The 24,943-nt window shown below is 46.3% G+C and overlaps 1 protein-coding gene and 1 non-coding gene across 5 annotated transcripts in view; one reads left to right on the top strand and one right to left on the bottom strand.

Annotated features, from left to right (window-relative positions):
* CD47 (CD47 molecule) overlaps positions 1-23,091 on the bottom strand; it is a 40,107-nt gene extending 17,016 nt beyond the window's left edge. The window contains exons 1-4 of one of the 4 annotated variants that reach the window (XM_043538527.1): positions 22,821-23,091; positions 15,003-15,353; positions 5,924-6,013; positions 4,835-4,933 (exon numbers count right to left, since the gene is read on the bottom strand). In XM_043538527.1, coding sequence (XP_043394462.1) covers positions 4,835-4,933; positions 5,924-6,013; positions 15,003-15,353; positions 22,821-22,866 — 586 coding nt within the window. In that variant the 5' untranslated portion in view covers positions 22,867-23,091. The remainder of the gene's footprint in view (positions 1-4,834; positions 4,934-5,923; positions 6,014-15,002; positions 15,354-22,820) is intronic. The other 3 variants (XM_037907614.2, XM_037907623.2, XM_037907610.2) reach the window with 3 other exon arrangements.
* Positions 1,280-1,352, top strand: TRNAV-AAC. The gene has a single exon. It is a non-coding gene; the product is annotated as a tRNA-Val (tRNA).
* Positions 23,092-24,943: the final 1,852 nt, after the last annotated feature.

The raw sequence follows: 24,943 nt of genomic DNA, 5'->3' as shown, positions 1-24,943 counted from the left end.
AGATGGGGATGTCTACCTTATAGAAACAACTGGTACCGCCGAGTACTTAAAAGTAGCAGCAGCAAAAGCTATAACAAACTGATCAAAAATTCAAGTGTCAAGTGCATAGCTTTTCATAGACAATGCTGCAAATGTAGCACAAATGAGAAGAAATCTAGAAGAAGATAATGAAGGGAACATGAAACTTATAATGTATGGGTGCATTGCTCAGTTGATGCATCTTCTATCTAGCCAAAGACTTAAGGACAATTCCAGCATAAAGGAAAATGTTGCTGAAATTGCAAAATACTTCCATAACAAGCACGTCACTTCAGCTTCACTGAAGAGAGAAAGAGAGCCAAACTAATTCTCCCCCAAGACGTATAACAGAATTCACTGGTTGACTTTTTTGAGCTATTTATCAAGAACTGGCCTATTCTGATGACAATTTATGAAGAAAATCATGACAAAATAGATGGAACTATCACAGTCAAAGAAAAATGTAGAAGATATGCTAGTTCTGTAGCCTTGGACAAACTGCAGAAAGATAGCTGCTGTATTGCTAATGCTGTTGAAATCTGGAAAGTCAAGAGACATGGTAGAAAGAAATACTCAGCAACAAAGTTAAATTTCATGCAGCAAAGAAACAGATGGATCAAGCACTTACTCCACCTCATTTTCTTACCAATATTCTCAATTCAAAAATGAGGAGGGAGTGTTCTAAAAGTTTGAAGGACAGTCGCAGTAACTTAGCCCTGGTCTACACTACGAGTTTAGGTCGAATTTAGCAGCGTTCGATCAATCTAACCCTGCACCCGTCCACATGACGAAGCCATTTTTGTCAACTTAAAGGGCTCTTAAAATCAATTTCTGTACTCCTCCCTGAAAAGGGGACTAGCACTAAAATCGACATCGCCGCGTCGAATTTGGGGTAGTGTAGATGCAATTGGACAGTATTGGCCTCCGGGAGCTATCCCAGAGTGTTCTATTGTGACCGCTCTGGACAGCACTTTGAACTCAGATGCACTAGCGATCCTGCCCGAGCCAGGTCGCTGTGTCACATGCACTCTGTGCTGTGTCAGCCTTGGGCGGGGGCATGACTGCTTTGTGAGCAGGAAGGCCATAGATATAGACATTGCATTAGGTAGCTTCTGTAGCTAGAGAAAACATTCCTGTGCATTCGGCAAAGTCTGTGGCAAAAAAAACAGAAGACCCGTGACACATCAAACTATTAATAATACACAACCACACGTTACAATAAAGTATAACAGGGACCACGCGAAGGATACATTCAAGTTGGGTTTCTGTAGTGTAGTGGTTATCATGTTCACCTAACACATGAAAGGTCCCCGGTTTGAAACCGGGCAGAAACAGGTCACTGTTCCTTTTTCTGACTCCCCTCCTGCATTTTTAGCCTTAGAACAGACCGTGCTGTGAAATTTTACTTTGAATTATATCAATTATGAGTTAAATAATATGGAAGCTCTAAGTTATAGTCCCGGGTTCCTTTCCCTTTCAGCTGCTCTGATAAATTAACATTTTTGTTGGGGGCGGGGGAAAATTTTCATGAAGCCCTTTATAGGGACTAAATGCTATCTAGGACTCTGAAATAATCTTAATGTGGCCCACAGAGTGCAATTCTTTGTTCTGGATTTGTCATTCCACAAATTGAACTGCTCCTTATTACTGTCCAGGCTTCACGAGTCATGGGGCAGGCTGGGGTAGCTGTGACCGCGCCGTGCTGCTGGCTGGGAGAGCAGCCTGAGGCAGAAGCCTCCAGCTCGCATGATATTCCAGGCCTGAATCTCCATGAGACGAAACTTAAAGAAGAGAATGACCTGGAGTCACTCCTATTAGGTGCTCTAAGAGGAGGATAGCCATGTCTGTCCAGGCACCCCTGATAGACCTCACAGAGGTCTGCCAGGAGCACCCAGGAGACGTACAACGGCTATCACTCCTACTGCACCGTCTGCCGTGAAGGCAAGGAGCTGCTGTTGTGTAGCAATGCAGTACAGCATTTGTCAGCAGAACCCAGGAGTCGTATGGTGATGGTGAGCTGAGTGAGCTCCATGCTTGCCTTGGTATGGCAAGCATGGCAGCCGGCTGAGTGGGAGTCGGCGGCCGGGACCCCGGCTGGCAGGAGCTGGCGGACGGAGCCCCAGACCGGCAGCGGGCTGAGCAGCTCAGCCCGCTGCTGGTCTGGGGCTCCATCCGCCAGCCCCACTCAGCCCCCTGCCTGCTTGGGGTTCCGATCATCCAGGATGGCAGTGGGCTGAGCGGGGCCGGGACCCCGGAAAAAAGGCGCAAAACGATTGTCTGCCCTTGCTTTCATGGAAGGAGGGGGGCCTCACGACATGCACCCAAAACCACCTGCGACAAAGTTTTTGTCCCCTCAGGCATTGGGAGCTTAACCCAGAATTCCAATGGGCAGTGGAGACTGTGGGAACTGTGGGATAGCTACCCACAGTGCACTGCTCTGTAAGTCGATGCTAGCCACAGTACTGAGGATGCACTCCGCCAACTTAATGCGCTTAGTGTGGACATACGCAATCGACTGTATAAAATCGAATTCTAAAAATCGACTTCTATAAAATCGACCTAATTTCGTAGTGTAGACATATAAGGAAACTACTGTCTCATTTTCATGAGACTTAGCCAAGTAGGAACTTAAGCTTCACTCACTTGGGCATATTTGAACATTTTTCCAGGCTGACCTGAAATAATCAGTTTAATTTACCAATTACAGTTTATCTCTTTGTTCCTTTAATAATTCATTTAGTTGTAAGTGTGAAACATGTTTGGATAAAAGATGTTTATGTATCCAAAACATTTAAGGTTGCTTTGTTAAATAAAAGTAATTTTATATGCTCTTTTTTGTTTAATTAAATTCCAGTTACCATCCTAATGCAGCTTGTCACAAATCATGAACAAAAAGTTAATTTATCTAGTAAATAAGCAATATATCATTCACCATTTTCTAACATACTCAAAATGTATAATTAATAAAGAATCTGAAAATAGTAAGCTATATAACTGCTTAAATCAATGTATATTGGTATAGCATACCCTAGGCAGCAAAAAGAAGAACCAAATCTAGTGTAAATGCTCTATTTAGTTGTAAATCAACATGTTTAATGGTTATATGAACTAATGGGAATGCACCTTTCTTTAGAGAATAACTGAAGTACAAATGGAAAAACTGATTAAAATCAATTATTTAAATTGAGACTTTCCATTTGGTGATTAAATTGTCTTGATTTAAATCAATCCACCCTGAATCAAAGAGTAATTATCAATGTTTCACTGTGAAACTGGGGGTATATATCTAGTGGGTCCTCACAGGGGTCTGTCCTGGGTCCAGTACTATTTTATATTTTCATTAATGACATGGGTAGTGGAGTGGAGAGTATGCTTGTAAAATTTGTGGAGGATACCAAGCTAGGAGGGGTTGCTAGTACTTTGGAGGACAGTATTAGAATTAGACCTTGATGAATTGGAGAATTGGTCTGAAATCAACAAGATGAAATTCAATAAAAACAAGTGCAAAGTACTACATTTAGGAAGAAAAAATTACACGGACAACTAAAAAATGGGCAATAACTGGCTAGGCAGTAGTACTGCTGAAAAGGAATTGGGGGGGTTATCGTGGATCACAAATTAAACATGAGCTAACAATGTGATGCAGTTGCAAAAAGGATAATATCATTCTGGGCTGTGTTAACAGGAGTACTGTATGTACGATACGGGAGGGGCAATTGCCCAGCTCTATTCGTCACTGGTGATGCCTTAGCTGAAGTATTGTATCCAGTTCTGGGGTGGCACACTTTAACAAAGATATGGACAAACTGAAGAGAGTCCAGAGGAGGGCAACAAAAATTATAAAAGATTTAGATAGCCTGACCTATGAGGAGAGATTAAAAGAACTGGGCAATTTCTGTCTTGAGAAAAGATGACTGAAGGGGGGCCCAATACCAGTCTTCAAATATGTTAAGGGCTGTTATAAAGAGGACAGTGATCAATTGTTCTCCATGTCCACTGAAGGTAGGACAAGAACTAATCACTTTAATCTGCAGCAAGGGAGATGTGGATTGGACATTAGGAAAAGCTTTCTAACTATAAGGATAGTTAAGAACTGGATTAGGACTTCCAAGGGAGGCTGTGGAATCCCCATCATTGGAGGTTTTTAAGAACAGGTCAGGGATATCATCTGTCACTATCACTATCACCTGTCAGGGATAGTCTAGGTTTACTTGGTCCTGCCTCAATGCATTGAACTGGACTAGATGACCTAAATTTCTATGGTTCTATAAGACACTTGAAAGATAAGCAGACTGGTTTTTTTACTGAGAAAATTTAAACATAACAAACTTTGAAATAGAAGGTAAAGAGGCTCCTTTGTGGTATACAACTTTAATTTATGATCCTCTATTTCAAGTAATTTTAGCTGTACTGGCAAAGGAAAATAGGTAAAACATTGTTGAGCAAGTGATCTCTCTTTCAGTTCACCGACTCCATATGAAATTCCTAGGGGAATGTCTCTAGTGAGTTCCACCTTTTCACAGCTATTGTTATGGCTCCTTTACCAATCAACCTAAGAAACCTTGAAACATTGATTCTATCAAGAAATTTCAACTCCTCCTACCTTCCCATCACAAATTACCCATCTTCCCTTTAACCATTTTTACTGATGGTGCACAGAAATTCAGCATTATACCAACTAAAACACAGAAGAGTAAACTTCTGGCCTGATTTTCAGAGGTGCTGACAACACGCATTTCTCAATGAAATCAACCTTCCGTATGCTTATCACTTCCGGCCACTAATATGTTAGACGACAAATAATTATTACACTTACCTAGAACTAAAAGGATAAAACCAACAACAGCAACAACTGTGATGATGATTCCTGCAATAATTAAGCCAATCTTCTCCTGAAATGTAGTTCCCTTTGATACTAAAGGAAAATGAAAGTAAGAGAGATAATTTGTTTAGCAATGAAGTATCATTTACAAGAATACACATCTTTTAAATTATGACCATGGTCAGAAAAAGGATCCCTTCAAGAATGGCATCTTGATGTTGTACATCTTTCCAGTTGTCCTTACAGTACTGACAGCAATAAAACTTGAGATCAGTATCCTAGATAAATTCCTAATCACAAATTAATTTACATCCTGCCTACCACAGGACACAAGTCAACTTCCACAGATTTCACTGCAAGCTGGATCAGTTCCATAAAACCCTTTTGCCATTTCAATTAGATATGCTTAGTCTTCATTTATTTTCTTTTTTTCAGTGCATTATGAACTGTTTGTTCAGGTGATTAGGATGCTAGCCAAGGACATGGAAAACCTGCATTCGATTCTCTGTTCAGCCACAGACTTCCCGTGTGATCTAGGACATCTGACAGATTCATAAATTCCAAGGCCAGAAGGGACCACTGTGATCATCTATAGTCTGACCTCTTGTATAAAACAGGTCTTAGAACTTCCCCAACATAATTCCTAGAGCAGATCTTTCAGAAAAACATTCAATCTTGATTTAAAAATTGGCAGTGATGGAAAGTCCACCATGACCGTTGGTAAATTGTTCCTTTGATTAATTACTCTCACTGTTTAAAATGTACACCTTATTTCAACTCTCCATTTGTCTAGCTTCAACTTCCAACCATTGGATTGTGTTATACCTTTCCCCACTAGACTGAAGAGCCCACTATTAAATATTTATTCCCCATAGAGGTACTTCTAGACTATAATCAAGTCACCCTTTAACCTTCTTCTTCTAAAAGGTTTACACAAACTGGCTTCTACTTTCCACCTGATTTTTTAAAACACTAGATTCCATTTTCTGTTACTCCATTTTACCTTGCTGCTTCATTTATGAAAATGATATTCGCACTAACATTCAGCATTTGTAAAGAATTTAAACAAAATTTAATACTTACCAGTAACGCCTAACTGAATCCAATAAAACAAAATAGCGCAGACCAGGAAGAGTATGATGAAAACAGATTCTACTTGTGGGAACCACGGCTCTGAATTGACACACAAAAAGAGGGAAAGGGAACAGTGGGGGACATAAAATTTGAAGTTATTGGGTTTATAATATAAGTGCTCATTTTAGCCTAGTCTGTAGGCTGCTTAACACTCTCTCTGCTACCAATTTTAAAACCTATAACTACAACCTTTGATCTTCTGATGTAATTGGGTAAAATATGACAGGCTGTTCCCTGCTCATTCAAGATTCCAATTACTGTAACTCCCAATTCCAGAAATGTATTTTTCACCCCATGTTCCTTAACCACATCTAGACTAAGGAGGGCATTAGAAAGGCTTTTGTTCTTGTTTCACGCATTTTACCACCACTACACATACTGGTATCTCTGCATTGATTTCTACTCATCAGTACACTCTGATTTCACCTGTCTCTTGGTTACCTTTCTCTCACTAATCTCTCATACCAGGTTACCAGCCCTTCCTCAACGGCTCTGGATGGGATCAGAGCCAACTGAAAGTTACATTACTTTTGTCAAGTGCATGCTGCTGTTCATGGGCACAACATGCAAAACAGCAAGGAACAGAAGCAGAAGAGATTATATCCAGGTAAAGTCATATGACTTTATATGACATCTTCTGGCATGCATGCATGCCAAGGGTTGCTCCCAGTTACAGGACACAGCAATTTCCAAAATACCACTACTTTGCTAAAAGGCATGCATAAATTCTGGCATTTCTGCACTTGGCCTTCTTGGTTTAAATTCATTCACCAAAGACCAAAGTCTACCTTTTCTATATTGCCCCTGACACTTGTTCCTCTATTCCCGCCTCTCCACTCAATGGAATTTTGCACTTTCAGCTACTACTGCTAAAAAAAAGTTCACACCTTCAGCTAGATTTACACTGCTCACACACATCCCTGACAACACAACTCAACAGCCAGATTCCCAGCCCCAGAAGCGAAGTGTTAAGTACAACTACACCAGCATTTTGTGGTGGGACAAGCTGCCACACTCTTAACACCATGCATTGGATTCCTCATGGTTAGCACGATGCTCAACACTTCACATGTATGCCAGTTTGGAGTTGCTAGAACCATTGCTGCACGGAAATAGCATAGTAGCAGGCTTGGTGCCTGATGTTCCCTGGAGGTACGGGGAGGGATGCTAGGAGAAGGGCCAGGATGAGGAAATCACAAAAGGGTTGAAGGACTTGAGAAGAGAGTGTGTGGGGATCAGGGGAGGTATATCAACTTCCCTATCACAACAAGAGGCCTGATATAGTAGGTGGTTTTATTGATGGCCCTTTGTTTGATCAATGACCATACGGCAGTGGGACAATCACAAGTGATACACCTTGGGATTTTTGTGGAGAGCAGTACAGTAGGGAGCGTGATGAAATACAAGGGTAATGTATTGTTCCACACGATCTCTCTGCCAAGAAATATTGGACAGTGTCTTTTCCATGTAGCCAAGCACACAGGCTAGTGGATCTCAGAAGCCATTCCAATTTATCTGCCTTCCCATTTTGCCCCACAAATGCACACCGGGGGCTGCCCATTAAAATGTCTATCAGGAACAGGGCTACTAAGTCCTTCAAAAAAAATCATAGCCAAAAAAACTTTTTTGTCAGTGAATATAACTGGGCACCAGACTCAGGTATCCACAAACATTTCCAGACACATAAAACATATCAACAAACCCATGTACCGGGATTTATTCATTCGGTCATTCTATCTGTACTGCATGAGAGAGTATTACACTATTCTATCAAGGAAGTGTGGCCCAAAGATCAGGAGTCAGGACACCCTGGCTCTGTCACTGACTTCCTGTGTGACCCTGGGGAAGTCACTTCATCTCTCTGTTTAACAATTTCCATCACTGTAAAATGAGGATAAGTACACTTTTCTATATAAAGTGTTTTGAGATCTACCAACTGAGAGCACTATATGTAGAGATCTGAAGACAGAAGGGCCTGATCATAGTCTTCAAATGTGTTATGAAGAGGAAAGTGATCAATTGTTCTCCATGTACACTGAAGGTAGACAAAAAGTAATCTGTTTAATCTACAGGAAGGGTGATTTAGGTTAGATATTAGGAAAAACTTTCTAATGGTAAGGATATTTAAGTACTGGATTAGCTTTCAAGAGTCGTCGTCGAATCCCAGTCACTGGAAATTTTAAAGAACAGCTTAGATAAACACTTGTCAGGGATGGTCTAGAGCAGTGGTCTCCAACCTTTTTAAGCACAAGATCGCCTTTTGAATTTAAATACAACCCAGGATCCACCTCAAAGAAAATGTAGAAACAACAGTTTATTATGTTACATAAAGCTGAGATCAATTGCTTAATATACATAATTATACATTTTCCCTGCTTACTAAGTCTGACACTTGTGACTGCACATTACCAACCAGTGTCTTGAAATTCGGGTTGTAATTTGAAATAGCTAGTCGGAGGCAGTCCTGCAGATGTGCATCGGTGATGTGGATGCGATACTTGGACTTGATAATCTTCATTTGTTAGAACGCCATCTCACACAGATAGGTGGAACCAAAGTAAGCTTTCACTTTTAAAGCACAGGACAACAGAAGGGGATACTTTTCTCGGTTTACGAGTCCCCAAAAATCGCTGTCCCTTGATCTGGCTTTCAGCTCAATGTTATTTTGCATGATAATTAGCTCCATATAAACTCCATTACTTTGTAAATCAAACACCTGATGGAATGTCAGGGCCAACCCACCAATGTCTGCTGGAAGGAACGGATTTGAGATCTACATGATGATTGGCTCCATCATGTCTAATTCTTCAAATCGCCTCTTGAATTCCTCTGCTAATTTGGTCAGCTGTGCACAGAACTTTTCAGGGTGGAACCATTTTTCTTTGTCTTCAATTTTTTCTAGTATTTTCTCCATACTGGGAAGTGCTGCAGCATTTTATCCTTTAACTGGAAGGATTACAGACTCAGTTTCAATTTGAATGCATTCACCGCTCTGATTGTATGTGGTAAGTTTCTGCCCTTTCCCTGCAGTTCACAGTTCAGCTCATTCAATGTGGACGTTATATCAGTAAGTCCAGCAGCCATACATTATCTGAGAGCTCACTGCACACTTCATTCCTTGGCATTAGATCCAAAAATCTTTGCAGGACTTTCTCCCCGCTTAACCACCTCACATCTGCATGGAGGAGCAGCTCACCGTAAGTAGCATCCACTTCGTCAAGCAAAGATTTAAACAGGCAGTGCTGGAGGGCTCTTGCTCAAATTGAGTTTACAATTCTGACAACGATTTTCATTACATGTGAGAAGTCCATAACTTTATTTGCTAGTGCTTGCTGGTGGATTATACAGTGGTAATTCACAAATGAAGGAAAATCTGGATCATTTCTGCAAAATGAAACAAAGTCTGCATGTGCGCCAAGCATGCCGGATGCACCATCCGTTGAGACTGAAACAAGTTTCTTGATTAGAATGATTTTCTCAAGAATGTACTTTTTGAATTCATTATAGATATCTTCACCTCTTGTTCTCTCTTTAAGGGACAAAACAGTCAGAAGGTCCTCTTTAGTTGTGTCATCCTTAAAAACCATTTGAACAAAAACAACTACCTGGGCTGTGTCGGTCATGTTGATCAATTCATCAAATTGCAGTGAAAAGCATTCGCAGTCATTCAAATCCTGCTGTAGTTGCTGAAAGATGTTGTCGGACAAAGATTCCACCCATCTTGCTACTGTGGAAGCACCAACTTATATGCTCTGGATTGCTGTCATCATTTCTTCTTTGTTTTTAAAGTCTTTAAATAAGGAGTCTGCAGCCACAATCACTGCCTCTTTAAATACTTCTCCATCCGTAAGTGATTTATTGTGTTTTGCCAGCAGATGGCAAACACTAAACGATGCTTCAGTAGAGGCCTTCCCTTTTGCTGCTGGTTAGTAAAACATGACTGTTGAGCTTTCAAAACAGCCTTTAATTCATTAACTTTCTTTGTACATAATGGGCTATTCAAGGGGAAACTGTTCTTGAATTTGCTATGCATTGTTTTGTGGTGCTTTTCTAAATTCCCCTTTTTACTTATTTAAATACTTGTGTGACACAGAAGACACACGCACTTATCTTTCACTGTCGCGAGCAGAAATTTATTTTCCCATTCCGAATAAAAGTTGTAGGTTTTCGGTTTCTTTTTAGATGGCCCAGGTTTGTCACTCATTATTAATGCTAGCTAGCTAGGTATGTATTTTTTAGTATAAAAAGAGAAAAGAGGAGAGCACTAGCTACAACTGTAGTCTAACACTTCTGAGTGGTAGACATGCGCGCCACGCATGATAAGCTTTTTTTCTTTTCTTTTTTTCCAATTCTGCACTTGCAACCAAAGGTGCCAAGAGTTATGGCGCCTCCTGGTTATTAGAAAAGAAGAAGAGAGCACCCCGTACTTTGTGGGGATAAGACTGGTCATGCTGGAGCCTGTCTCTACCCCTGGCTCATGTGCAAAGAAGAAATAAAGTTTCAGTAAATTTAACAGAGAACTAAAACCCAACGACCTTCAATGAAAGGGCCCTCGAGCTTGGCTGTTTCTTTGCATTCATCTGTCAGGTCCAAGTGCTCAGATCTGACCAGCGCTGCGTGCAGGCTGCCCAACTCCAGAGGGAGAAAGAAGTCAGCGCTCTTTGCTTCCCCCATGACCGCCTTCCTTCCTGAGCAAGCACCCAGGTCAAGGAGAAACCCCCTGCAGGGCTTGTGGGAAGCAGGGCTTTGCATTTTCCCCCTCAGCTCCCTCTAGCATGTAGGACAGCTGTCCCATGGGCTGGAGGCCCGGGGAAAAGCCTGTGTGGGTGGGTGTGCCATGGGGCTTGGTGGAGGTTGTTTGCTTGACCACAAGCCCCTGTAACACGGGGTGGTCTGGGCTGTCGCCTAACTCCGTCTCTGCTCCTAGCCGAGGAAGCACTTTCTCCTCAAGGCTTGCAGGCACGAGCCCCAACTTCCCATGGCAGCTGGTGAGCTGATTGTTTTAATCCTCCACCAGGGAGCTCCCTGCTGAATGCACATGGGCAATCAATGCCAGCAGCCTCGTCTCCCCTCCTGAGTCTGGGGGGATGGGGGGGGCGGAAGGGGGAGGCCGTACTCAGAGAAATACCTTCTTGTGGGCTAGATCCACCACTTTCCACAGCAGCTGGACCAACTCTTTCTCATGGAATCCCAGCTTAGCCCCCTGAGCACCAGCAGTCTTCCCGAACAAGATCACCAGGTAGTCAGGAGGAGAGGAGGCAGCAACGGTCAGGGGTAGCAGCAGGCGAATTGATGGCAGGGGCAGCAAAGAGTGGGAGGAAGCAACAACAAAAGGATGAAAGGACAGAGGTAGGTTGGATAAGAGGCGGGAATACCAAACTGGGGTTGACGCAGCTGCAGGAAGGAGGAAAAGTAGAGGGGTTCCAGAAGGGGTAGCAAAAACTGGGGATAAGTGGGTGAGAGGCAGCAGGAGACAGAGGAGCCAATAGCAGAGGGAAGGGGAAGCTGTAACCCAAAGGTAACGGGGCAGGAGGAGAAGCCACTTCCTAGCAAATGACAAAGTTGCCTATGATATCAACATATCCTCTAGAGCCCAAAGGAGCTCAGCTGAGACCTGGCTGTTCAGCCCCTCACTTGCTCTGCATGGTTATTGCAACGGCCCTTCTCCCTGCTGGTGACGTGTAAAACCAAAGAAATGTGAATAGCTATGACACCGCTTCATGATCACTAGAGTCCCAGTGCCATTCTCTCCTGGAGCTCCATGAAAGAAGGGAGGGTGCCCTGGTTTGTAGTGCAGGGAGAGGTTCAGGGGACATCGCGTCCACTGCCTATCCACCCTACTGCAGGAAGAAGAAACTCCATCATGCGCCACATTTTAAAGAAGCTCAAATCAACTCCACAGGAAAACCGGCTCTGCTGAAGCTTTGAATGTGGGGGAGGTTAGATGGGGAGTAGGGTCCGAGACGGGAAGGTGGACTGGCGGGGGGGGGGTTGTGGAGCCAGGCTCCTAGGGAAGAGGAAGGAGATGATGAAGAGCAGGTGAGGTGTCTTCTCTGCTGGGAATGGAAGGAAAGCGGCGATCATGTGGAGCAGAGGGATAGGCTTGGGGCTGGGAGTGGAAGGGAGGCAAATGTGGGGTTTGCGAGTATAGCTTATTTTGCTCGGAGGTGCTGGATAAGATACTGATAAAAGCGCAGTTTGGCTGGGATAAGCTAGTTTGGCTAAGAACGCTCTGCCATACAGTATAGCAGTGCTCTAGCTTCTAGCTAAGTGCTCCAATTATAGGTCTGGCCTCCGTTCCTTACACACCCACCTCTCCTGGCCAGTCATGCACCCTGCACGTGTACACAGCGCGCAAACCCCAGTCCATTAGCACCAACAGGTATCCCAGATACACTAGCACCGATATGCTGGTTGTGACAGTCCCACAGACAGCTCACCATGGTACAAACACACGCACACAGCTGTCCACGTAATAACAATCCCAGTCACATGCTCTCCTTGCTCAAGGCCCCAGGTAGTGACTGGATTTTCTTCTGGAAGCAGAGGCACTGTCCCTCCTGCCTGAGGTTAGTGCAGCCTCTTCCCTGCCAGTCCCGCCAGTCCCTTCCCCCCCTTCCTTCTCCTTATTCAGCATTAATGTCACCCCCAACAGCTCATTCATCCTCCCAAATTAGCCAAATGAATTGTGTTGTTATTCCAGTTACGACACTGAATGACCTGACATCAAAAACCATTCTGTATTCGCAGCGAGAAGGCAATCTATTATTTCGTTCCCCTGCCTGGCTGGGAGCACCAGGTTTTGGGCTGGAAACAGGCTCTGCTTCCATTAATGGTATTTCAAAGCCCCAGTCAGGAGACTAGAGTATTTCATTTCATGCCATGGCAATTACCAAGGTGGCTGTTGTTGTTAACCCCCTGCAGCCTCTGATAGGCTAAGGCTGCTCTTTTGTTTGGGATGGGGTTGGTATACGCCTTGCATGTGTATGGTTTAATCTGTGTGGGGCTGCTTGTTTAATCAGGGCTGTTCTCAAGCTGGGGCTTCCTTTGACTGGCAACACTGATTTCCTGCTCCTGCCCCCCCCGCCACTATTGAGTGGCTGGGGATTCCCTCTCTGCTGGTTTCCCCCAGATGTAGTGTCTTCTGGCTGGGTGTGGCAAGGGAGCACCCATCGGCAGTTGCTGGAACTTGTTCTGTGCAGAAGCAGAAGCAGCAGCGCTGCGTTTCTGCCCAGGTTAGGAAGTGGGTGAGGGGCAGTTTTCTGCTGATGCCTTTTCAGGATCAGAGGAGAGAGCCTAGCAGCAATTCAAGGCAGTAAGCCCAGCCCTCTCAACACCTCCCTGTCCCTTTAAGCATGTTTCAAGGGTAAGAAGAAGGCAACACCACCCGCTGAGAATGCATCCACCAAATCAGCGCTGCAGCCACGCCAGCAGCATTGCAGCCTGTGGTTCGGGCAGAGAGCTGCATTTCAGCTGTACTGTGAGTTCAGCGGGCGCATCTGGCATCTGGGCTGCCCTGTTCCTGCAGCGTGCGCTTTGTTAAAGTGCCATCTGCTACTGGAAAACCACCACCTCTTTGGCAGAGAGTGCGATTGGGTGGGTTGCACTCCCCTAGTTGGCTGCGATGCTGAAGGAGGTGGCGGGACAAGATGGAGGACTGAGACCGGGATCGATGCTCAAAGGCTCCAGGATCGACCAGTTGGTGACCACTGGTCTAGACCAGTGGTTTTCAAACTGTGGGTCGCAACTGGAATGTAAGGCACTGGGTCAGGGCGGCTCTGGTCAGCACCGCCGTCCGGGCCGTTAAGAAGTCCCATTGACGGTGCTGCCCGGCTAAGGCAGGCTAGTCCCTACCTGTTCCGACACTGCACTGCGCCCTGGAAGCGGCCAGTAGCAGGTCCAGCTCCTAGGCAGGGTGGCCACATGGCTCTGCACGCTACCCTACCCCAAGCACTGGAGCTGGAGGGGAGGCAGTGCCTGTGGGCAAGAGCCGCTTGCACACCTCTGCCAAGGAGCCGGACCTGCTGCTGGCGGCTTCCAAGATTCAGTGCAGGCCGCAGTGCCAGGACAGACAGGAAGCCTGCCTTAGCACCTCCGCTGCGCCGCTGACCGGGAGCCGCCCGAGGTAAGCCTGTGCCCCAACCCCACGCCCCAATCCCCTGCCCCACCTATGAGCCCCGCAAATCCAGAGCCCGTTCCTGCACCCCAAACCCCTCATCCCTGGCCCCACTCCAGAGTCTGCACCCCCAGTCCAGAGCCCTGACCCCCTCCTGCACTCCAATTCTCTGCCCCAGCCCTGAGCCCCCTCAAACCACGAGCCCCCTCCTGCACCCCCAACCCCTCATGCCCAGCCCCACCCCAGAGCCTGCACCCCCAGCCCAGAGCCCTGACCCTCTCCCATACCCCAACCTCCTGACCTACTCCAGAGCCCTCCACACACCCTGAACCCCTCATTCTCAGCCCCACCCCGCAGCCCTTACCCCTGCACCCCAAACCTCTGGTTCGGTCCTGAGCCCCTCATCCCCAGCTCCGTTGGGTCGTGGGCATTAACAATTTTCTTCAACTGGGTCGCCAGAAAAAATGTTTGAAAACCACTGATATATATTTGGTCCTGCCTCAGCTCAGGGGCTCAAGGAGGATGTGTGGACCACACGATCTCTCGAGTTCCCTTCCAGCCCTGTATTTCTATGATCTAGCAAATGGATCAGAATATACATAAACTCAAATGAGTGTGGCACAAATACCATATAGTCTGTAAAATCTAAATCAGGTGAAAAAGCCTCAGCATCCCTAAAAGTTAACAGAGACAATGCCAGCCGGCAGGCCCAACTCTTACTCATAGAAATATTCCCCTGGACTTTGATATAACTATGCTCACAAGGACTGCTCAGGTGAGTAAAGACTGGACTTTATGTTCTAGGTATTTTTAATGGTTCATTTTCACATTTGTTATTTTGTGTCCTTTCCCTCAAGACCTGGTTTGTTTCATTTCATAGCAGGCTTACAAAATCACATGACATCAACTTACCTATACGGTATATAAGTTCAATTACAGTTTCTCCTTCCCTATTCGATTCTGTCACTTCACAACTGTAGTTTCCTGGAACTGCTTGTGTTTTTGAAATTGACAAGGAGGCACTGCCCAGACTTAAATTTTGTACAGATTCTAACACAGCAGATGAAAAATTCTTGTTTCTGGCGGTCTTTCCTTTAGATCCGTCAAAACTGAAAAATTCGTTTTTTTCTAGTTTCCATTTAACAAACATGACTTCAATATTCTTCTGTGCTAGATTAGTCACTATGCAAGGTAGGATGACTGTTTCATTACAAATGGTTTGTTCAACAGACTTGATTGCATTGAACTGCAACTGGGCAGAACCTGGAAGAAAAAAAAAGTTTGATTAGACAGTCTTCCACAATTAATTTACCCAACACCTGAGCAACAAGAAAGCTACTGAAATATTGAAAAGTTTAATGGATGGCCAGACATGATCACACACTTGAAACAAGCACAGATTAATGTTCTTTATTAGGGACAACAAGAGGGAAAACAAGAGATAAGAAGAAGAAAAACTTTGAGAAAGAGAGGAAGGATGGATGGATTTAAAAAAAATATTCCCCAAGAAGGCTATGCTTGGAAAGAGAGAGGAAGAGGCAAGAGGAGATTACAGCCCTTTTTTAGACATATTTACTGCTTCTTGATTCTTACATGATGTTTGGGAACCACCACAACTGGTGTCTTAGAAGTACCTAACATATATAAGTAAACATTAATACAACATTCTCAGTGCTGCATCTAACCAGACAATTCTTCTCGGATATTTTCTGGGTCTAGGGCCACATGGAGAAAACATCTGCACTAAGGCCCAATTTCAGCAAAGCACATGTTTAACTAAGTATATGAGCAGCCCCACTAAAGTTCGACTTTGATTTAAGGCAGATATGCATTTGCCTGTACCATCAGTTACTGTTGAGGGAATTCTGTGTGCAGAATTTTTAATTTTTTGGCACAATATTTTAAAATTCTGCAAATTTTATTTGTTAATAAATGTGGAGGCTCCAGCATGGCAGTGGGGAACACAGGCCACTTGGAGGTGGGAGATCACCATGCAGCTCCCCTCCCCTGGGACAGCGACTTGGCGGTGAAGCTTCACCTGACCCTAACACACTGAAAGGGCCGGGTCTGAGCCAGAAACACCCCGGGGCCCTGCCCCACTGTGCCAGGCACATCAGGTGTGGGCAGGCCGGCTCAACCCAGCAGGATCCAAGTGCAGAGGACCTTAGTAGGGGGGATCCAGGTGTAGGGCAAGCTGATGCAGATGGCTCAGTAGGGGATCTCGATGCAGGGGGGCTCCAAGTGCAGGGGCAATAGGACTCTGCAGGGGGGTCGGGCTCAGCAGGGGGAAGTTGCGGTGCTCAGCAGGGGGATCCGGCTGCAGCTGGCTGGGGCTCGTTGGGGTGAGGGTCTGGGTGCAGCTGGTTGGGGTTGAATGGGGTGAGGGTCTGGGGGGCACATCGGGATGGTCCAGGTGCAGGGGAGATGGGGCCAGTTGGGGTGGGGGTTTGATGGGCCTTCTTAACAAGGGAGCCCCAGCGGCAGCTGCTGCCAAGGGGACACCAGATGCTGGGCTCCTGCTTCCTCTATGCCCTTCTCTTCCCCATCCCATCCCATCCCCATTCCCTAATGCCTCTTGCCCCATCCCCTCCCCATTCCTCTCCCCACTGTCCCCTCTCTCTATCCCCCTCACACCCACATCCACCTCCCCCACCCTGTCCCACCCCCTTCCTTCCCCACTGCCTCTTCCCCCCAACCCACCCGCCTTTCCCATTTACCCCCGTCACCATTCCTGCCTTCCCCGACCGCAGGCACTCACTGTTGTACAGAAAACAGGATGGTTCCTAGTACACAGAAGGGGAACACGACAAGCACTAGGACTCAGGAGGCGGTGTTCGAACAGCACCCTCCTTCAGCAAGGCAGCTTTGCGCTTGCAGAAATGGGGGGGGGGGATAGAGAATGGCTGTGGCAGGTGACCCGTGTGGCTCCCACCTCGCCTCTGTTTGGAGGGACAATGCCCTCCCAAACTATGTCCATGGGCATCCCCAGCCCCTCCCCAGGTGGCTTCCCTGTCACTTTCTGCAGGGAAGCAAAGAAATCTGCGCAGGGGGAGAGGGGGGACGACGACGACATGTTTTCCATATACACGCATTGGCACAGAATTCCCCCGGGAGTAATGAGTAAGGGACAAGCTCTTCTTCTGTGGAATTTTTCTTTGCAGCTGAAAGGGGGCTTAGGAGGGAAACAAACACCACTGTTGTTTCTGCTTCCATGCTCCCTAGAGAAGCATGGAAAGAATGAGTGATGGTCTGTACAAAAGTTATGTTTGTTATTTGTACCTCCTGTACTCTGAAGGTGGAGCCAAATCCCCTGAGGGTTAGAACTTACTTTGCAAATTATGTCTTATTTTTGTATAGAGGGGTTGCTCACCCAAAAATATGTAGATCAAATAAGAGCATATCTTCTCATTTATTTAGCTGTATCTGGTCAGTAGGTCAGATAATTCAGAAATTTCAGGTGGTATTTTCCTACACTATGAACCAAAATTTATCAGAATTTTTAAAAACAGAAGGCTAAATTCTCTCCACATATCCATCTAAAGGTTATCTTATAGCATTTATTGCCATAGTATCTAGACGCTTCCCAGGTAAATGAGATCTGCATGGCAATGATGCCATTGGGAGGCAGGGCCAGGAGTGGGGCCACAGTCAGGGCTGGGGCCGCAGCTGGGCAATGGGTGGAGCCGGGGCCACAGCTGGGAGTGGGGCCATGGTCAGGGCCTGGAGATGCGGCTGGAGCTGCAGCCAGGCCGGGCCAAAAGCCAGGGGCTGAGGCCGCAGCCGGGGGCAAATCTGTGGCTTGGAGCAGAGCCATGGCCAGGGACTGAGGCCACCAGCAGTGGGAGCCATGGCTGGGCCTGCAGCCCAGGCCCAGCTGGGGGTGGGGCCTGGAGTGGGCTCCAGAGCCGTAGCCAGAGCAGAGCTCGGTGGTGCTCCTACCCTACCCCCCATGGGGGAATGCCTGACCCCATTGTCCCCCCCAAACATTCCTCTATGCCCTGCTAGGGGCAGCACCCACAGTTTGGGGACCATTGATCTAAAAGCTTGGGGTGCAAGTTTTCTAATAGCATAAAACATTCCTTTTCAACCCTAAGTTCTCATGAATATTGGGTGCTATAATGTCAGAAGTTTAAGTCAAATAGGGTGCCAGGAGAAGCAAGATGATAATCAAAATAATCTGATTTTACAGCACGAGTGTCTATGTTCAGTATTTTTGTTAGTTATCTACAGCTCAACAACTATAGTGGGTTTTTTTTTGTTTTTTTTTTTAAAAAAGATTCACAATATCCACTTGCCTTAATGCCCAGAAGCCTCAAACTGGATCAAGAACCTCAATGTGCTAGACACCATATCTAGACCCGCAAATCCTGCGAACACTTGTGCGTAAAGTTAACCGTGTACATGAGTTACTGGGCAATATGCACCAAAAAAATAAAAAATTCTGTGCCAAAAAAAAAATTCTGCATACAATACTTTAAAATTCTGCAAATTTTATTTGTCAAAATAACACTACATAATCACACCAGTTTCAATTATTTTGATAAATTATTTCAAAATACCTGTCAGCAAGTAAGTCTGTAACAATACAGACAGACACACACAAATTCTCCCAGGAATAGAGATAAAGAAACCCCTATGACAACCCAGATTTCTGTTTCTCTGCCTCCTTCCCCCCAGGAGCCCAGCCAGAGGCCAGAAACATACAACCCCCCACCTCCTGAGCCAGCCACGGTTGCCCCCCCAGCCAACCTGTCCTCTGAGATACCCAACCCCACCTCTGAGCCCAGCCACGGGGCCTCACCGGCCCAGATACCCACACCATCTCCTCCATGAGCCCAGCCGCGGCCGTCCCCCTTGCCCAGATACCTGCATCCCCTACCCCCAGAGCCCGACACCTGTCTCCCTTTCCCCCAAAGCTCAACCATGGCCCCCTCCCAGCCCAGACAGACACCCCCAGCCCAGGGATCCAGGGGGAGAAACAGCCTGATGTTTGGCCCCAGGCTTGCATGGAGTTTCTTGCATGCCACCGTCTCCCTCTCTCAGGGTGTGCTGCGAACTGCAGCAGCTAGGAACCCTCTAGATCACTCCTCCTCTCCCCAGCAGTATCTTCTGTGTGCAAGCTGGGCTCTGCCGGGTCCAGTGGCCCCTAGTTGCAGCCAGCAGCACTGCAGCCCATCTCTGTGGGGGAAAGGAAATTCTGCATTGCGTAGTGGTGCAGAATTTCCCCAGGAGTAAGAGTAGTTCCAATTCCACTGACTTCAATTAGATTACTAACATGTGTAAGTGCCTGCAGAATCATGGCATGTATCTGACAACCACCCATAGCTCGTAAAGCTTTTTTTCCAACTGGTACAGCTATTTGTAGTTCCAGTAAGCTTTTCAAAGCACTGGCCCTTGATCAATGATCACCTCCACCCCAAAAGCAGCTGATCCTTGAACTGTATTACTGTAACACACTGCCACTAATCACTGGGTTGGCCATTAATATAACAAGCATAAACAAACAAACTTTATATATACTACAGTATTAGTTGGCACCTTGTAATGAAAACGCACACACACACACATATTGCTTTGGTCAAATAAAACAATCACTTAGCTTACTCATTGAACTTTCTTGACTATACCCTGAGAAAACCAAAACATAGTAAAACTGTACATAGAGCTATACGCTATCAGATTGTATAAACTTTATTTTAAGAAGTCTAAGTTTATATTAAGCAAATACACACCATTAAAAATGACATTGGTGCCCTGATAAAGTGAACAAATGACTCTCATAACTAAAATTTGTAATATTTCAGCTTAAGATTCAGATTTTTTTTTTTAAAAAGGTTCAACAGAGTTCACTGCACAAGGACAAGTTACAGCTTATGGGATGAGTTTGGGAAAAACATTATATGGGAAAAGTTAAACTCATACCAAAGAATGTAAACATTTTCCATTCTGACTTTAAAACTACAGTATAGGAAAGTAGGCTATTTACCAAGACTCATGAAACACACAAAATCATCTAAACCACTCAAAACAAAAAGTACAGTAGAACCTCAGAGTTACGAACACCTTGGGAAAGGAGATTGTTTGTAACTCTGAAATGTTCGCAACTCTGAACAAAATGTTATGGTTGTTCTTTCAAAACTTTAGAACCGAACATTGACTTAATACAGCTTTGAAACTTTACAATGTAGAAGAAAAAAGCTGCTTTTAAGCACCTTAATTTAAATGAAACAAATACAAAAACAGTTTCCTTACCTTATCAAATCTTTTTTTATCTATTTTTTTTTTTTAGTAGTTTATGTTTAACACAGTACTGTACTGTATTTGCTCTTTTATTGGTCTCTGTTGCTGCCTGATCTCATACTTCTGGTTCCAAATGAGGCATGTGGTTGACTGGTCAGTTCGTAACTCTGAGGTTATACTGTATTAACTTAAATGTTCCTTTAAATTAACTAACATAAAACTCGAGAGTTATCACTTTGTCCCAAATTCAGCACGGTATTCCAGCACAAGACAGTCCTATTAAGCTAAAAGGACTACTCATATGCTTAGATTTAGGCACGTTACTGAACTGGTCCCGTCTGTTGACTTCACATAGCTGATTCTTGGTTTCAGCTTTGAGATTTCTTTTCGTGATCCAAGGAAGATATACATAGAATCATAGAACTGGAAGGGACCTCAAGAGGTCATCTAGTCCAGTCCCCTGCATCAAGGCAGGACTAAGTATTATCTAGACCCTCCCTGACAGGTGTTTGTCTAACCTGCTCTTAAAAATCTCCAATGATGGAGATTCCACAACCTCCCTAGGCAATTTATTCCAGTACTCAACCACCCTGACAGTTAGGAAGTTTTTCCTAATGTCCAACCTAAACCGCCCTTGCTGCAATTTAAGCCCATTGCTTCTTGTCCTATCCTCAGAGGTTAAGAAAAAAAATTTCTCCCTCCTCCTTGTAACCACCTTTTACATACTTGAAAACTGTTATCATGTCCTCTCTGTCTTCTCTTTTCCAGACTAAACAAGCCCAATTTTTTCAATCTTCCTTTGTAAGTCATGTTTTCTAAACCTTTAATCATTTTTGTTACTCTTCTCTGGACTCTCTCCAATTTGTCCACATCCTTCCTGAAATGTGGTGCCCAGAACTGGACACAATACTCCAGTTGAGGCCTAATCAGCATGGAGTAGAGCAGAAGAATTACTTCTCATGTCTAGTTTACGACACTCTTGCTAATACATCCCAGAAAAATGTTTGCTTTTTTGGCAACAGCGTTACACGGTTGACTCATATTTAGCCTGTGGTCCACTATGACCCCCAGGTCCCTTCCTGCAGTCATTTCTCTTTTGGTATGTGTGCAATGCATTGTTCCTTCCTAAATGGACTACTTTGCATTTGTCCTGATTAAATTTCATTCTATTTACTTCAGACCATTTCTCCAGTTTGTCCAGATCATTTTGAATTTTAATCCTATCCTCCAAAGCACTTGCAACCCCTCCCAGCCTGGTACCGTCCGCAAACTTTTTAAGTGGACTCTCTATGCCTTTATAGAAATCACTGATGAAGCTATTGAATAGAACTGGACCCAGAACTGTTCCCTGCGGGACCCCACTCATTACGCCCTTCCAGCATGACTGTGAACCACTGATAACTACTCTCTGGGAATGGTTTTCCAACCAGTTTTGCAACCACCTTATAGTGGCTCCATTTAGTTTGCATTTCCCGAGTTTGTTTATGAGAAGGTCATGCGAGACAGTATCAAAAGCTTTACTAAAGTCAAGATATACCACATCTAAGGCTTCCTCCCTATCCACAAGGCTTATTACCCTGTCAAAGAAAGCTATCAGTTTGGCCTGACATGATTTGTTTTTGACAAATCCATGCTGACTGCCACTTATCACCTTATTATCTTCAAGTTGTTTGCAAATCAATTGCATAATTATTTGCTCTTCTGTCTTTCCAGGTACAGAAGTTAAGATGACTGGTCTGTAATTCTCCAGATTGTTCTTATTTCCCTTTTTACAGACTGATATGACAAGAGAATGTATTTATTTACACAATTATATAATTACGTAGCAGGGGCCTCTGTGCATACACACCTCTAATAACCTACAAAGGGCTAGAACATGCCCCAAAACATTAAACACCGACGCTAAAAGCTAGCTGGATGTCTAACCGCCAGTGGCCTGCTCTTTGGGGGTCCCGAGCACCTGCCTCTCCCACGGCCTGCAAGAGAACCTGTGGGTGCTCAGCACTGGCCGGCCGGACCCCCTCCCATGCAGGAGCCTAACACACAGGTGGCGACATTTAACTCTGCACCCACAGAGGCTTGGGAAGATGGCTTACACTGCGCCTAAAGCAGAGCCTGGCACTGGGCTCGGAAGGAGCAGGCCCCACCCGGCTTGGTTCCCAAGACACAGACCCACACACAGACACACCCCCCCAGACCCCCGCCCCCGGACTTTCCCAGGGACCTTTGCTGGGACCGGCGCCTTCAGCACAGCCCCGGGCCCCAGCCCCACCCAGCCACGCGCCCCAGCCCCACCCAGCCACGCGGCGCCCGGGTGCGAGGAGCCACCCCGGGCTGGCGGAGGGGCCCGGAGCCCCGCACCCGGTCCCGCGGCTCCTGCCGCTCAGTGACAGCGCCAGGCCCCGCCCTTCCCGCCCAGGTGCCGCTGCCAGCGCCGGGGCTGCCGGACGCGCCGGGCCGGGGGCTCCAGCCCCGGGGGGGGAGACTCACCCGCGCACACGGCGCCCAGCAGCACCCAGGCCCCCAGCGCCCACATAGTCCCCGTCCGCAAGGCGCCACTCGGCCCGGGAAGCCGCGCTGCCTCCGCCTCCCTGCGAACCGCGCCGGCCAGAGACCCGCCCGAACTGACGCGCTTCCGCCGCCAGCAGGGCGGGGCCGGCGGGTTTCGCTTTCGGTTACCCCGGCCGGGGGGGGGGAATCGCGGCGCGCGCGCGCGGACGTGCGCGGGGCGGGGGCGGGATCCCGGCGCGGGGGCGCGCAGGTGGGCGGCGGCGGGCGGGAGAATCCCAGTGCGAGGAGGGGGGGGCGAGGGCGCGTCGGGGCGAGTGCTGCGCAGTTCCGTGTTTTGTAGGGTCCTGGGCTCTGTTCGGGGTCCTGGACCCTGTGGGGGAGGCGCTATCAAACTTGCAAGACACTGTATTGCCAGCCCCAAGCGTTAAACCCATGAATCAGCCCCTTCCCCCTCCAAAGAGAATGGGCTTAAAATCACAAGTAAAAATTCACTTGGGGGATCTTTTTATTTGGCATCTGGTGTTTGAGGCCTTCGGCTGAACGCGGGGCACGTTTTCTAGCTTTTCTCCACCCACCGAGAGACCTGAAGTCTTCCTTTTCGTGGGATTCTCCTCTAATAACATGCCCCAACAAACAAGCATACTCTGCTCAGGCTATGTCTACGCTGCCCACCTTTTAGCGACACAGCTGTCCCCACGACAGCCCCGCCACTAAAAGGTGCGCCGTGGGGCCGCTCTTTGTTGGCGGGACGGAGCTCTCCTGCCAACCAAAAAACTCCACCCCCAACGAGAGGCAGCAGCAGCTTTGTCGGCGGGAGAGCTCTCCCGCTGACAAAGCACTCTTCGCACCGGCGCTGTTCGTCAGGGGTGTGTGTTATCCTTGCTCCTTATCCTATTCCTTCATCCTCTGAATGCCCTCTCCTCCACCTCGCCTCAGCCCTGCAAAGCCTGTAAGACATCCCCTGTAGCTTGCAAGCTCTGCAGGGGCTCTTGTCATGGAGTCGTTCACCAATGTTTTAAAACTAGAGGGTCACCCGCTTTGTTGCTCATGCAGGCCGATTTGTGGATGTGTTATCCAACTTTTTAAGTGCAAAATGGAGGCCTGGCTGGGGAGGAACTTGTCAGAGCGAGTGGTGAGGGGCCCGGTTGGAGGCCGGCCTGAATGACTGTCAGGAGCCCAGCGAGGGTGCAGGAGAGAGGAGGCAAGGACCCTGTTGGTAAGGGAGGGAGCTGGCTGCAGTGGGATGGGAGGAGCAAGAGACCCAACCGGGTGTACAGCTCACCTCACATAAGCAGTGAAGTACATGGCCCTCTAATAAGTGAATAGGCTGCAGCAGAGAGCAACAGGGAACTTTCTCTGCCTGCAGCACTCTGTAAGCCAGATAGTGGAAATCGGGCTTTTCCTGTTTTCTGATTATTACCAGAATCAATAGGCTTCTGCCCATTCATACCTAGAACATTCCCTGATATGCTGGAATTGATTAGCTGCAGTTTTCAAAAGTAATTATGCTACATACATACAAATGCCACAGAGTTGAGAGTAGGGCCTCACTTCACTCCGCCCACTAATTAAATACCTTAAGTGGTAAACTTTATTAAATTGGAGTTAAGGTTGTAAATAGGGAGTGTAAGTTAATTGCAAGTTCACAGTTATTTTAAGGGGGGAAAAAACCTTTATACTGTCATTTTTTTTTAAAACAAAACCTGGAACTTAGCCCGGAAAATCATTCTGCAAAAAGAGTTAGGAAGTATGGAATGGCAGAGCTGAATTCATCCAAGCAGCCTTAACTCTGTCCCTGTGTCACCTCCCACAAAACAATTAAAAAACAGGAGAGAAAAAATGTGATCTTCAAACATCACTCAGCATCATAACCAGTCCTACCTGCTTTAGGATAATACACAGCTGTCAGTAAAACAAATGCTCTGCCACGGGCCTGCTAGGTGACCTTGGGCAAGTCACTTCACTGCCCTGTGCCTCAGTTTCTCCCATCTGTAAAAGGGGGATGATGATAGTAACGTTCTTTGTAAAGCACTTTGAGATCTACTAATGAAATGTGTTATTGAAGAGCTAGATATTATTTTTATTAATTATTATTATTTTAT

This window comes from Chelonia mydas, chromosome 1 (genome assembly GCF_015237465.2).
Source record: "Chelonia mydas isolate rCheMyd1 chromosome 1, rCheMyd1.pri.v2, whole genome shotgun sequence".
NCBI lineage: Eukaryota > Metazoa > Chordata > Testudines > Cheloniidae > Chelonia > Chelonia mydas.
Note: the sequence above shows the minus strand (reverse complement) of the source record. Positions and strands in the feature narration are given on the sequence as shown.